The sequence below is a fragment of the Rana temporaria genome, chromosome 1, assembly GCF_905171775.1.
Source record: "Rana temporaria chromosome 1, aRanTem1.1, whole genome shotgun sequence".
Taxonomy (NCBI): Eukaryota; Metazoa; Chordata; class Amphibia; order Anura; family Ranidae; genus Rana; species Rana temporaria.
The window spans coordinates 439,638,574-439,652,280 of record NC_053489.1 but is presented as its reverse complement, the minus strand read 5'-3'; the positions used below and the strand labels follow the sequence as shown (position 1 = coordinate 439,652,280).

The following is a 13,707-nucleotide window of genomic DNA, read 5'->3' as shown; positions in this document are numbered from 1 at the left end:
AATGCACAAAGCAATTGTAGAAAGAAATGTTTGGACAGCCGCACTCTGGAAAATCCTTCTTGTTGCCTTTTATTGAAAAAGTTTTCAAACACCACACATCACAGCAAAGACAGGGGCATACAGCTGACGTTTCGCACTACAATCAGTGCTTACTCATAGCTAGAGTAGGCACTGATTGTAGTGCGAAACGTCAGCTGCATGCCCCTGTCTTTGCTGTGATGTATGGTGTTTGAATACTTTTATCAATAAAAGGCAACCGAGAAGGTTTTTCCAGAGTGCGGCTGTCCAAACATTTCTTTCTACAATTGTAAACATGCACGAAGGTTGCCATCAAGTACTGGCAGTCAAAGAGATCCATAATTCCACCATGTCCGGTGGAAGCAGACTTTGAGGCAGCAGACCGTGAAAATTAATATTTGTGCCATTCTCAAAACTTTTGACCAGGGTTGTAAACACTACACAATATATATATATAGAAATCCATTATCACCCAATAATGAGGAAAGCCAAATAAATAATAGTACCCAGTTAAGAAGTGGCGTTTTAAAATGCCAGCTAATAACAATGACATTTCCATGTTGAAAACATTGGCAACGCAGGACTTACCTTAATTTTAAAAGCTCTTTTAAAGCCACTGGCAAAGAATCCTCCAAATGGCCCAATCAATGATCCAAATGTGGAGAGAGCAATGCTATGAAACTGGAATGGATACATCTTGACTGTTTTCTAGAAGACAGACATTAATACTTCCCCAGTTATTTTTATATGCTGCTGCTAAAAAACACAAAATGATAAGGAAAGATTACAGGAACACAAGACTAGGTGGTGCCCAACAATGACTTCTGGTTCTGGTTTTTGGAACACATGCTGTCCATACAGTGCCACATTTACTGGCATCCAGCACACAGGGCTTTATTTTTCAGGCCAGATTGTATTTGGTTATTCACAGTCTGATTAGTTATGTTTTGAGGCATGCGACGGTGGAGGTTGTGTCTGCACAGTTGAGAAGAACATTCCCTAATGTGTGTGTATATATATTATATATATATATATATATATATTTATATATATATATATATATATATATATATATATATATATATATATATATATATATATATATAGATAGAGTTAGTATATTTCACTCCTTGCTGTCTGTCACCTTGAGAATGGGGTCTGCCACGGTCCTGAAATGTCAGTGTATTATGGTTCACTCAGCATATTTGAAAATGACCCAATTAGAAATCTAAGGTCGATAGATACAGTGCTGTCTCTCTCGTCTATTTGTGGTTGATGGTGTTACTGTGAGCCAAGCACTCCCGACAAAGCAAAACAAAAGGGGGTGGCGCTGGATGGATTTTTTTTACAATATTTGAAGTCTAGCCTTTTGACAACCATGGCTTATTCTATTAGGTACACTGAATAGCCATCCAGGGACACAAAGTGTGTTATTTGCTGGATTACCAGCTTAAAATTTATGGGGAAAAAAACAAATGAAGCCGCTGCATCTAATAACTGGCAAGCTGCAATATATTACATGGGTTTTTGAGTTTTAATATGCTTTAAATAGGCCACTATGGGTCATGGGCGGGCGGTTTCCCTACTTGGCCAGACTCGTTTTCATCGGTCCCAGTACCAGTCACCCAGGTCAGGGATTTGGGTATCATCTTGGACAATAGATTAACGCTACGACCACAGGTAAACCAGGTGGTGAGTTCTTGTCACTTCCACTTGAAACTCCTGAGGTCGACTTTTCGCTTCATTGAAGAATCGCACAAGATCTCTATGGTTAATGCCATTATCGGAAGTCGATTAGATTACTGTAACTCTTTGTACCTGGGTTTACCTAATAACGTCATGCACAAACTACAGCTTATTCAGAATGCCGCTGCAAGGCTACTCACGGGTGTTGGTCGTCATGACCACATCACGCCATCGCTGAGAGCCCTGCATTGGCTACCCGTGAAGGAACGGGTTCTGTTTAAGACTGGTTGCATGGTGCACAGGGCTACCCATGGCAAGGGGCCAGTGTACCTGCAGGAAAAAAAGAGATTTTTAATACAGCTTACCTGTAAAATCTTTTTCTTGGAGTACATCACGGGACACAGAGCGGCATTCATTACTATATGGGTTATATGGAGTACCTTCAGGTGTAGACACTGGCAATCTCAAACAGGAAATGCCCCTCCCTATATAACCCCCTCCCATAGGAGGAGTACCTCAGTTTTGTAGCAAGCAGTATGCCTCCCAAAATGGTCCTCAAAAAAGAGGGGTGGGAGCTCTGTGTCCCGTGATGTACTCCAAGAAAAAGATTTTACAGGTAAGCTGTATTAAAAATCTCTTTTTCTTTATCGTACATCACGGGACACAGAGCGGCATTCATTACTATATGGGATGTCCCAAAGCAATGCTTACAATGAGGGGAGGGAGAACATCTCCAAGACAAAAGGATTTAATTTAGAGATATACTCAAATCATAATAAATCCAACTTAGTTGAGAAAAATAAAAATTTTAAATTTAACTCGAACAAGAGGAGCCCCCGGAATCCGAGGGTCTCAAACTGCAGCCTGCAGCACTGCCTGCCCGAAGGCAGTATCAGTATTCCTTCTTACGTCCAACTTGTAGAATTTTGTAAACGTGTGGACAGAAGACCAGGTTGCCGCCTTGCAAACTTGAGCCATAGAGATCTGGTGGTGTGCTGCCCAGGAGGCGCCCATGGCTCTAGTAGAATGAGCCTTTAATGATACTGGAGGAGGCAACCCTTTCAAGCCGTAGGCCTGAGTGATTAATTGCTTAATCCACCTAGAAATGGTGGACTTTGCAGCTGCCTGCCCCTTCTTGGGCCCATCCGGTAGAATGAACAGCACATCTGTCTTCCGGATCTTCTTTGTAGCTTTAAGATAGGCCTTCATGGCCCTGACAATATCCAAGGTATGCAGCAACCCTTCCTTTCTGGAAGTAGGTTTAGGGAAGAAGGATGGTAATACCAAATCCTGGTTCAAATGAAAACTGGATATGACCTTCGGAAGGAAGGAAGGATGAGGGCGGAGAACGACCCTGTCCTTATGAAAAACAAGATATGGTTCCTTACAGGATAAGGCTGCCAGCTCCGAAACTCTTCTTGCGGAAACTATGGCAACCAAAAATACTAACTTCCTTGTCAGTAGAACCAAAGGAATATCAGCCAACGGCTCAAACGGTTGTTTCTGTAAACTTGACAGAACAAGATTTAAATCCCACGGACAAAGCGGGGATTTAACTGGAGGTCTAATACGTAAGACCCCTTGAAGGAAGGTCTTAACCAGCGAGTGGGTGGCCAGCGGCCGCTGAAACCACACTGACAGAGCAGAAATCTGTCCTTTGATTGTGCTTAATGCCAATCCTTTATCCACTCCTAGCTGGAGAAAACTTAATACTCTATCGATGGTAAATTTGCGAGAAAGCCATCGCTTGGACTCACACCAGCCTACATAGGCCTTCCAGACCCTGTAATAAATCACCCTAGAGACCGGTTTCCTGGCTCTGATTAGGGTAGAGATTACTTTCTGAGACAGACCTCTACCCCTGAGAATCAGGGATTCAGCTTCCAGGCCGTCAAATTTAGATGCCGTAAGGCAGGGTGGAGGATCGGACCTTGCGATAGCAGGTCTGGCCGTAGAGGAAGAGTCCAAGGGTCTCCCACTACCATCCTTAAGATTAGTGAGTACCATGCCCTTCTGGGCCATGCTGGAGCTACCAGGATGACTGGTATGTGCTCCACCCGGATCCTGCGCAGCAGGCGGGGTAGTAACTGGAGCGGGGGAAACGCATAAAGAAGTTTGAACTGATGCCAAGGGCAAACCAACGCATCGGTTCCGCAGGCCATCGGATCCCTTGAGCGGGACATGAACCTGTCTAGTTTCTTGTTGAGTCTCGATGCCATGATATCCACGTCCGGCACTCCCCATCTTTGGCAGAGTGCTTGAAAGACTAGTGGATGCAGAGACCATTCCCCCGGCCATAGAGTCTGGCGGCTTAAGAAGTCCGCCTGAAAGTTGTCCACTCCTGGAATGAATATTGCCGATATGCAGGGCACATGAGCCTCTGCCCATAGAAGAATCAAGCTCACCTCTCTCTGAGCGGCTTGACTCCTGGTTCCCCCTTGGTGATTTATGTGTGCCACGGCCGTGGCATTGTCTGATTGAATTCTCACCGGGAACCCCTGCAATTTTGACGTCCAAGCCCTGAGGGCTAGTCGAGCAGCTCTGAGCTCCAAGATGTTGATGGGCAACTGCTTCTCTGGCTTTGCCCAAGTACCTTGGCGAGTGCAACCATCCAAAATTGCTCCCCAGCCCGTCAGGCTGGCGTCTGTGGTCACTATCTTCCAAGCCACTGGGCTGAAAGACCTCCCCTTCAGTAGATTCTGAGGGTCTAACCACCAACACAGACTTTGTCGGACTCTTGATGAGAGCGGCAACGGGATATCCAAGGCCTGTGGCCTTCTGCTCCATGCTGACAGGATGGCTGCCTGTAGGATGCGAGTGTGGCTCTGGGCGTATGGTACCGCCTCGAATGTGGCCACCATCTTGCCTAGTAACCTCATACATAGGCGAATAGTCGGTTCTTTCTTGCTTAGAACCAGTAGGATTAATTCCTTGATGGCTTTTACCTTCCTCAGAGGTAGGAACACTCCTTGTTGTTCTGTGTCTAATCTCATGCCGAGATATTCCAACTGCTTTGTGGGCTGGAAAGCTGACTTTTCTCGATTTAGGACCCAGCCGAACCTCTCGAGGTATTGGACCGTGAGGGCCACTGCTCGCTCCAAGCCGGGAGACGAGTGATCTATGACTAGGAGGTCGTCCAGGTATGCTAGGATCGTGACCCCTTGGATCCTTAGTTTGGCTAGGATTGGAGCTAGGACCTTCGTGAACACCCGGGGGGCCGTAGCCAACCCGAAGGGAAGCGCCACGAATTGGAAGTGACGCGAAGCCACCATGAAGCGTAGATATCTTTGATGTGGCTGATAAATTGGAACATGAAGGTAGGCATCCTTTATGTCTATGGACGCCATGAAGTCGTCCTTCTGGAGTGTGGCAGCTGCTGACCGCACGGATTCCATCCGAAATGAGCGGATCTTTAGATATGCATTTACCATCTTTAGGTCCAAAATTGGCCTGACATCTCCATTGGATTTTGGGATGATGAATAGGTTGGAGTAGAAACCCAGCCCCTGTTCCAGGACTGGTACCTCTACTATTACTTCCTGGGAAAGTAGATGATCTAATGCCGATCTTAATGCGGCTCCCTTTTCCGGATCGTTTGGAATCCTCGACTTCTGGAAATGAGGAGGAGGAAACCTTAGGAAATCTAATTTGTAGCCTGTGGCCACGGAAGACCGTACCCACTCGTCGGGAATGCTGGCTTCCCAAATCTCTGAAAAGAGTCGCAGCCTTCCCCCCACCTTCGTGGGTGGGGGCGCCCCTTCATAAGGTTGGCTTGGGGGCTGGTTTTGCTGGTTTGCGAAACCACTGCCTTTTGCCTCTAACAGCCTGTCCTTGTGATCTGCTGTTGAAGCCGAAGTTTGCTTTTGCAGGAGGCCGTCGATACTGCTTGGCATTAGAGGGCCCCTGCCCAGGGGAATACTGTCGTTTAAACGCAGGTCCCTGAACCTTCTTCTTAGTTGGCAAGAGAGTACTCTTGCCGTTTGAAATGGTCTGAATGTATTTATCTAGGTCTTCTCCGAAGAGTCGTCCTCCATGGAAGGGGAACCCTACCAGGAGCTTCTTGCATGGGGGCTCAGCCTCCCAGCTTTTTAACCATAAGAGTCTTCTCATATGGATAAGGGATAACGATAAACGTGACGCTTGCTGGATAGAATCCTTGATTGCGTCTACCGTAAAACATATGGCCTTAGGGACATCCGAAAATTTTTCTGCCTGCTGGGCCGGAATAAGTTTAAGCATCTGCTTAAATTGATCCGATAATGCTTGAGCGACCCCAATCGCAGCCACAGCTGGCTGTACTACTGCCCCTGCAGTAGTGAAGGAGTTCTTAAGTAGTGCTTCCAAGCGCTTATCAACTGGATCCTTGAACACCTGTATGTTTTCTACAGGGCATGTTAACGATCTGTTAACACATGGGATGGCTGCGTCCACTGCAGGAGTAGCCCATCTTTTGGAAAAATTTTCTTCCATAGGATATAGGACAGAGAACCTTTTAGGTGGTAAGAAGATCTTATCTGGCTTGTTCCAATCTTGGAACAAAATTCCCTCTAATAGAGGATGGATCGGAAACACAGCATTGCTTTGAGGCGCCCTCAGTGAGCCCAAAGCTGAAACCGTCGATACCTGGAGATCTGGTACTGGCAAGTTGAATGTCCTATGGACCAAGTCCGACAATCCTTGAATCCACCAGCTCTCCCTCAGGGAGACTGCCCCAGACTCCTCTGTATCCGGGTCTTCGATCCCTGAACCTACTTGGTCCGTGTCCAAGAGGTCGTCCAATTCCCCTGAGGAAAGGACCTCCTCTTCTGAGGGTCCGCGCTCGGGCGACGGAGATCTATTCCGCTTACTGCCCCGCATAGCTGCGGATATCATTTTTCCCATGCTTTTCTGCATCTCTTTTAAAGAGGTGAGTAATACCTCCTCCGTGACCATCTTAGGGTTGGACTGACCCGCGTCAGCTCCAGCCCCAGATCCCGATGGCCCCAAGGCTCCCTGTAGGGAAAACAGTGGCATACCATGGTACAATACCGAGGTACACCTGCTACCTATTGGTATTTGGAACTATAAAAGTTAATTGTCCAAACACCTGTTTGGGGGATAAAAAAATGCTTCCTCTCCCCTAGATGACTTTTTTTTTTTTCGTTTTTGTTTCAAATCCAGGAAAGAAAAAACATTCTGTCCCCCTGAGTAGTATTGCAAAGAAAAACTATGAGATGGAAAAGAAACAGCCTATTTCTAGGCTTGACAAAACAGTCCTCTGAAGACTGCAATATCCTTTCTGGCCACTGTGTGTCCTCGGCGCCCCGTGCTGCCGCTCTGGTCTTTCTCCTCAGTTCCAAAGTATTGATGGAACAAACAAGGAAGGGCCGCCCCTTCCTTTAAGCCACTGACCCGCCCTTCCCCCCCAGCAACCTCAAACAGGAAATGCCCCTCCCGACAGGGGGAGGGGGGGGGATTTTGGGAGGAAGGGACCTCTCTGTTCCAGCAAACTGCAGCCTGCAGCCTGGAACCATGAGGAGGTCAGCGTTTTGCCTGCTTGCAGGCTCTGAGGAGGAAGACTGAATGGAGCATCGCCTGGAGGCCTGCAGGTAAGCAAAGCTCTCTGACACACACATATATTTTTATATAACACAGGCCCCACTCAATGCTTTTCCAACACTACAAGGGAGGTCACATCTTATGGGGAATAATACATAGAGAGCCATCCTATCTTTATGATATGTGACTAGTTTGCCAGATGCAGTGCATAACTTTAGGCATGTCCCCTGTGACCCCCCAGAAAAAAACCTGCTAAGAACCAAGTTCCGCAAGTTTTCCCCTCACTTACCTGCTCCATGCCGCAGGACTTTGCCAAGCAAGAGGCCCAATCTTCCCCCATCTCCGTGGGGATGTCTAGACCTTCAGGCCCTGGGTTCCTATGAAGGATCCACTGTCCTGGGCCCATATAGCACCCTGGCAACAGAAAACTTTAGGTACCCAAAGGTTTCTAAGTTCTGGGCCCAGGGTCCAGCTCTCTAAAAAGAAAAGCATTATGGGCTATACCCCAAGGGTTTGGGGTCCGGTTACTGACCACTTTAGCGCTGAGGCTTTTTTGGACAGAACCGGTAGCTCACCTAATCCCAAGGATGCGGAGGCAAGCTAAACCATGACTAACACCTAAGACACTGGCGTAAAAACTGAGGTACTCCTCCTATGGGAGGGGGTTATATAGGGAGGGGCATTTCCTGTTTGAGATTGCCAGTGTCTACACCTGAAGGTACTCCATATAACCCATATAGTAATGAATGCCGCTCTGTGTCCCGTGATGTACGATAAAGAAATTCACCAAGTATGTGCCTAACCGTACCTTAAGGTCGGCTAATTCGGAAACTTTGGTGATCCCTAAATTTCGAAAGAAAAAATGCGGACGGAGGACGAGTGCGGTCCAGGGAGCACAGTTTTGGAACTCCCTGCCTCTAAAATTAAGGCTTGAGAATGATCTTTTTAAGTTCAGGAAGCTTCTAAAAACAGAGCTTTCCAGTCAAGCCTATGGAATTACATAGGTTTATAGTGCTTTGATCTGCTAACCATTTTAAATTTTGATCTGTTCCGCTGCCTGTGTGTTTTTTTGGTTGTTGCTGTATTGTTGTTTTCGGCGCATCGAGGCCTACGGGTAACTGACTGCGTTTTGTACCATTTTGTACTTTTAAGAATTTTAATAAATAAATAATGTACATGTCATAGAGAATATGCCTGATAACAGCAGTCACTTACAGCTACATATTGAATACTTCATGTCATTTACAATGAAACGACTGGCTCCTTTCACACGAGCGGACCAATTAGGTCCACCTGGAAAACTGACAGTCGGACCTGATCAAATCATCCATTGCCCTCTATGGAGCCAGAGATGTCAATGGACATGCGTTGATACCGGCCAACATTTGGTCCTATATGCCAAAAACAGATGGATGGGAAATGCTTGTTCCCCATCTGTCTGGCAGATTGGATAACAGTTGGAGTGAAACAAACAAACGGCCCGTTTACATCCGACCGCCCCATAGAAGAGAGCGGGCTGTGTCCACTCTGCTTCAACGAAGCAGACACAGACCTGTCATCCGCCTGTTTAGAGAGGATCAGTAGAGAGATCCCCTGCTGAGCAGGCGGATTCCCTTGTGGACTCCGCCAGTGTGAAATAGGCCTAAAATCAGCCAATCTGATGCCATCTGTAATGATATTCTTACACTCTGTAAACACTAATATTAAAAAAAGAATGTGTAAGGGTTTACTAAAATGACATGTTTAAAAGAAGGTCACAGGCTTCTGAAAATCCTGGTACAAATGAGTGGAAAAAGTCAATTTATATAAAAGGTAGGAATAATGATATCGCCTAAAAGAGTCAAAGTCACCGCACTGGATTTCATGAACAAGATGCTCCAGTGAGGAAACGTTCAACCTTTGCAGGGTACGCCTTTGCTTCTTAATATTTTCTACTTTGTTTCTGCTTGTTTGAAACCACAGAATACTTACCCATCCCAGTATTGACTGTAGAAAAGAAGGTACAGCATAGTCATGTATCCTGAAGATCATAGGTGGTTCACAGCCGGTAGAAAAGCTGTTTGATTCATTGTTGAATTCCACAGGGCATATGAAGTACTGAATCTGAGATAAGATGTAGGAGAACTGCAAAGCAAAAAAAGCAGCAATGACAGTTGGGAAAACATTTTTTTAACTACCAATATATAAATAATTATTAACAAATAGTTGGGGAAACGGTTATCTCCTGGGGGACAGCCCCATAGGATTCTATGTGGATCGACTGCATACGTACGGCCAGTGCAAAGAAGATTTTTTTACAAGCAAGATGCAGGGAAGTATGCATCTTGGGATAGAGGCCAGAGCCATTTTTGAGGTTCAGCTCAAACATATTTTTTTTGGGGCGGGGGCAGGTTGGCATCCAAGTTCTTGGGTATAACTTTTTTTTTTTTTTTTTATTTTTCTCCCACTAAACTTGAATTTTGTTTTCACATAGAGGTCCAAAGTCCCCAACGTGATACTATTTTGTTATTCTAGGTTCTCTTTAATTGGACCCCTGATGTCTCACCTGTCCTTCAATGAAGCTAATGGAAAGCAGACTATGTTACGTAAGTTCGCTTCTTCCCTGGCCACAACAGCCCGGAAAAGTGACAGTCAAACCCAGAAGTAATAAAATGCTTCTGGGTTCTTACTAGGTAGGGGAGACCAGCAGATGTTCACTGGTCTCCTTCCTCCAACCAAGCAGCACCCACCATGCGATTCCCAGGCCCACAGGCGGAGGAAAATGCCCTGGGGGTGCATAGAAGCAATCAGACGGCTGTACAGCCACCCAATCACTTCCATATGACAGTCGGTTTTTCATATTTACACACACTTATCAGGAATATGTGTTAATGCCCCCTACTGCTGATGTATGGCATACACCAATGACAGTGAAAAGCTTAGGCAGCCCATACATTCATAATTTCCTCCGTCAAAATACAATGATCAGTGCTGCCAGCTATAGCTGGTGGCACTGAACGATCAGGAAAAATCAAACAGGCTGGGTGTACAGAACCAGGGTGCCCATACATGGATCTAAATTTGTCCGGCCCTGCTGAACTGGACGAATTTTGATCCATGTATGGCCAGCTTTATGCATCTGTGTTTTTATATGTATTGTCTCTCTTTTTTAGTTTATAAAAATATATTGTAATATGAACTATTACATATGAATACTATGCATTTTTGTAAGTAAATGGTATGTGGCACTTTTTCCAGGCTATTGTTTACAGAGCTCAATAGCTCAAGGTGGAATTTACAAATGCAAGTGAATGAGTCACAGTAGTGACTCCACCTCTATTTTCCCACAAACAGGGACAGAGTGTCTGAAATGAAAAAAACTTTCTGCTCTACTCTTTTAGAAAAAACAGTGTTCTGGGTAATCCATTTCTCATTGCTACACCTTATTTTATCCCCTTATTTAAAAATAAATAAATATATTTTTTCCACCCACTTTTTAAATCTATGTGATGGGGAAGGCTCAGAGGAAAAAAAAAAAAAAAAAAAAAACTTGCCAAGGTTTGGATCCTTGAGGTAAAGAATACACAGGAAGCACTCTTCTGTGCACTACAGGTCTCTGCATTCAATGCCCCTGAAGAACCTCACTCCTGCCCACTACCCTGTCTTTTGGTGCTACAGCGATATAAAAGCCAGGGTGAGAAACCACAGTGGCCAGTGGGGCAAGAAAGTATCCAATGATCAAATGCTTGCTGCGGATTGAGGATAGAGAAGAAACAGATGACAGTCACTTTGAGCTCTTTAACCATTCAAACAGAACCCTTTTCTGTGCCTCTATTAACGTTAACACAAATTGGCTTAGCACTCAAAGAGGAGTTCCACCCAAAAATGAAACTTCTGCTTTTCGGAATCCCCCCTCCGGTGTCACATTTGGCACCTTTTAGGGGGAGGGGGAGCAGATACCTTTCTAATCCAGGCATTTGCTCCCACTTCCGGGCATAGATCAGAGCAGGCTCCACGGCAATCTATGCCATGTCCGGCCCCTCCTCCATCCCCCCCGCTGTCTTCTGGGAGACACACAAGTCCCAGAAGACAGCAAGGACCAGCGAGGACAGAAGTTAAAAATCTTCCTCCTCAGATCCCCCGGGATTCTTTCTTTGCTCCCTGATTCACCACCTCTGAGCTGGTGAATCGGGGAGTGTGAATTCTGACACAGATCAGCAGTAAAGCGCTCAGCTTCATAAACTGGCCGTTACTGTCATTCAAAGAGACTTCTCACTGTGCAGAGATCATTGGCGGGAGAACATGTTCAAACACTTCTCCCCCGATTATCTCTGTTTTATAAACTGTTTATGAGCTGTGATCAGTGGCGATCCTCGGGATCACTGCTTCATAAACGGACACCTGTGATCAGTGGCGATCTTTGGGATCACCGCTGATCACTGCTTCATAAAAACGGACACCGTAGTCTGGTAAGAAAAGAAAAAAAAAACAGATACTTACAATTAATCCAAATATTATGGTTAGGAAGAATCCACCAATAAAACCTTCCCAAGTCTTTTTGGGTGACAACTAGTTGGAAAAAGAACAACCAATATTAGCATTATCAAGTAAATCAAATTAACAGTGTATGTACATGTTAGTTTACTTAAAATGCTTAAACATGAATTTCAATAATAGGTAGTATACTATTGACATAGTTTCATATAGAAACTTGAAAAAAAAAAAAAAATTGCCAGAAGGAAAGCTCTTAATTTTCTATATGCAACCAGCTGAAAAAGGTTGCTGCTCCTTTTATTGTGTCTGTTCCTTCCTTGGTCCCCAATACCCCCATATCCTTTTTTATTTCTTAAAATGCCAACTCCTTTACCTCTCCTCATTCCTCCACCTACCATTTTTATTTAAATTTACTTTCCCAGTTTCCAGAATTCAGTGGTCCGCAGACCACTGATGGTCCACCAGAAAATTGTGGTGGTCCCCAAGGGGTTTTGCCACAAATCAACATTGTTCACTGGGGCGATTTTGTGTTATCAGTGTTGAAATATCAAAGAAATCTTCTAATGGGGGTACTTTTCCCAGTGATTATGGTCAAAGAGGATTTCCCTAATTTTTGAAGAGCTTTTTTTCTTAACTAACTCCTGTTATGCCTATAGGACAGAAAGTGACTCTCCCCAATAGAACACAGGTGGCAAAAAAAAAAAAATCAACCTTTAGAGTTTTTTTTATATTGAAAGTAAAAAGAAAATCCCACATTTTGGGTTGTCCCCTTAAAATTAAAAGAGGGGAAATCTTCCAATGGGGACACTAGTTCCAGTGACCTGGGGGTCCCCAAAGAATTCCCTTAATTTGCAAGGATTTTCTCTCGCTTCCTGTTTGGCTATGGGACACAAATTGAAATCTCCCCAATGGGACACAGATTGTAAAAATCTGACGGGATATAACCCTCCCTTACTCTATCCAGGGTTTTTAGAAAAAATAGGATTTTTGTACTCCCCGTAAAATCCATTTCATGGACGGACACAGCAGCATTGACCTTAGGGTTATAGTCTCTCCTGAAAGGAAGGTATATAACCCTAAGGTCAATGCTGCTGTTTCCGTCCATGAACGGAAGAGAAAAAATAGGATTTTTGTACTCACCGTAAAAAACATTTCTCTGAGCTCATGGACGGACACAGTAGCATTGACCTTAGGGTTATATACCTTCCTTTCAGGAGAGACTATAACCCTAAGGTCAATGCTGCTGTGTCCGTCCATGAACGGAAGAGAAAAAACAGTTTACCTTTAGTTCTACTTTAAATTCTTTGGATTAAAAAAAAATGACAGTTGCTAGAGCAGCTAGACAGTTGCTGTCAATTCAAACAATATTAGGCATCTCTTAAAGATTTGTAAAAATTAAAAATAAATAAGATTTGCAAATAAGAAGGATAAAACAAGCAACTCACATTCTAAACAGCATTCAAACAAATAATTAGTAAAGCTGTAGTGACTGAAGCTGCTTGAAATGTAAACTCCAACAACCCCAACTTCTCTTATTTGCTCTTTGGTTTGTTTAATAAGCAATTGAAAAAGCTTTGTTATATCTCTTTGACAACAGTAAAAAAAAAATACTTATTCATCATAGACATTCAGAGCTGCCTTTCACACACTTCTGTGTTGTATCAAAGAGTCTAAATATCTTGGACTACAGAACACTTATTCACTATGTTGTGGAGACTAGGAGAGGTGGAGGAATTCAGTACTATAATAGCGAAAGACAGCTGGGCAGGGCTGACACTATGGGGTTGATTTACTAAAACCTGTGCATTTTTCAAGGAAATTGTTCCCAGAGCTCAGTGATGGTGGCGGAATTTCACTTTACAAAGAACACCCAATCACATGCAAGGAAAATAAAAAAAATACAGCATTTTTGCTTATACATAATTGCATGAAGGAAGCCAGCAGAGCTTTACCCCATTCACTAAGTTCTAGGGGAAAATCCCTTCGCAAAGT

At 44.3% G+C, this 13,707-nt stretch overlaps 1 protein-coding gene across 1 annotated transcript in view; it reads right to left on the bottom strand.

Annotated features, from left to right (window-relative positions):
- The window catches only part of CDS1 (CDP-diacylglycerol synthase 1), a 101,740-nt gene that overhangs the window by 6,220 nt on the left and 81,813 nt on the right, over nt 1-13,707 (bottom strand). Inside the window, exons 9-11 of the mRNA XM_040326494.1 lie at nt 11,722-11,790; nt 9,214-9,366; nt 607-726 (exon numbers count right to left, since the gene is read on the bottom strand). Of these exons, the coding sequence (XP_040182428.1) occupies nt 607-726; nt 9,214-9,366; nt 11,722-11,790 (342 nt within the window). The remainder of the gene's footprint in view (nt 1-606; nt 727-9,213; nt 9,367-11,721; nt 11,791-13,707) is intronic.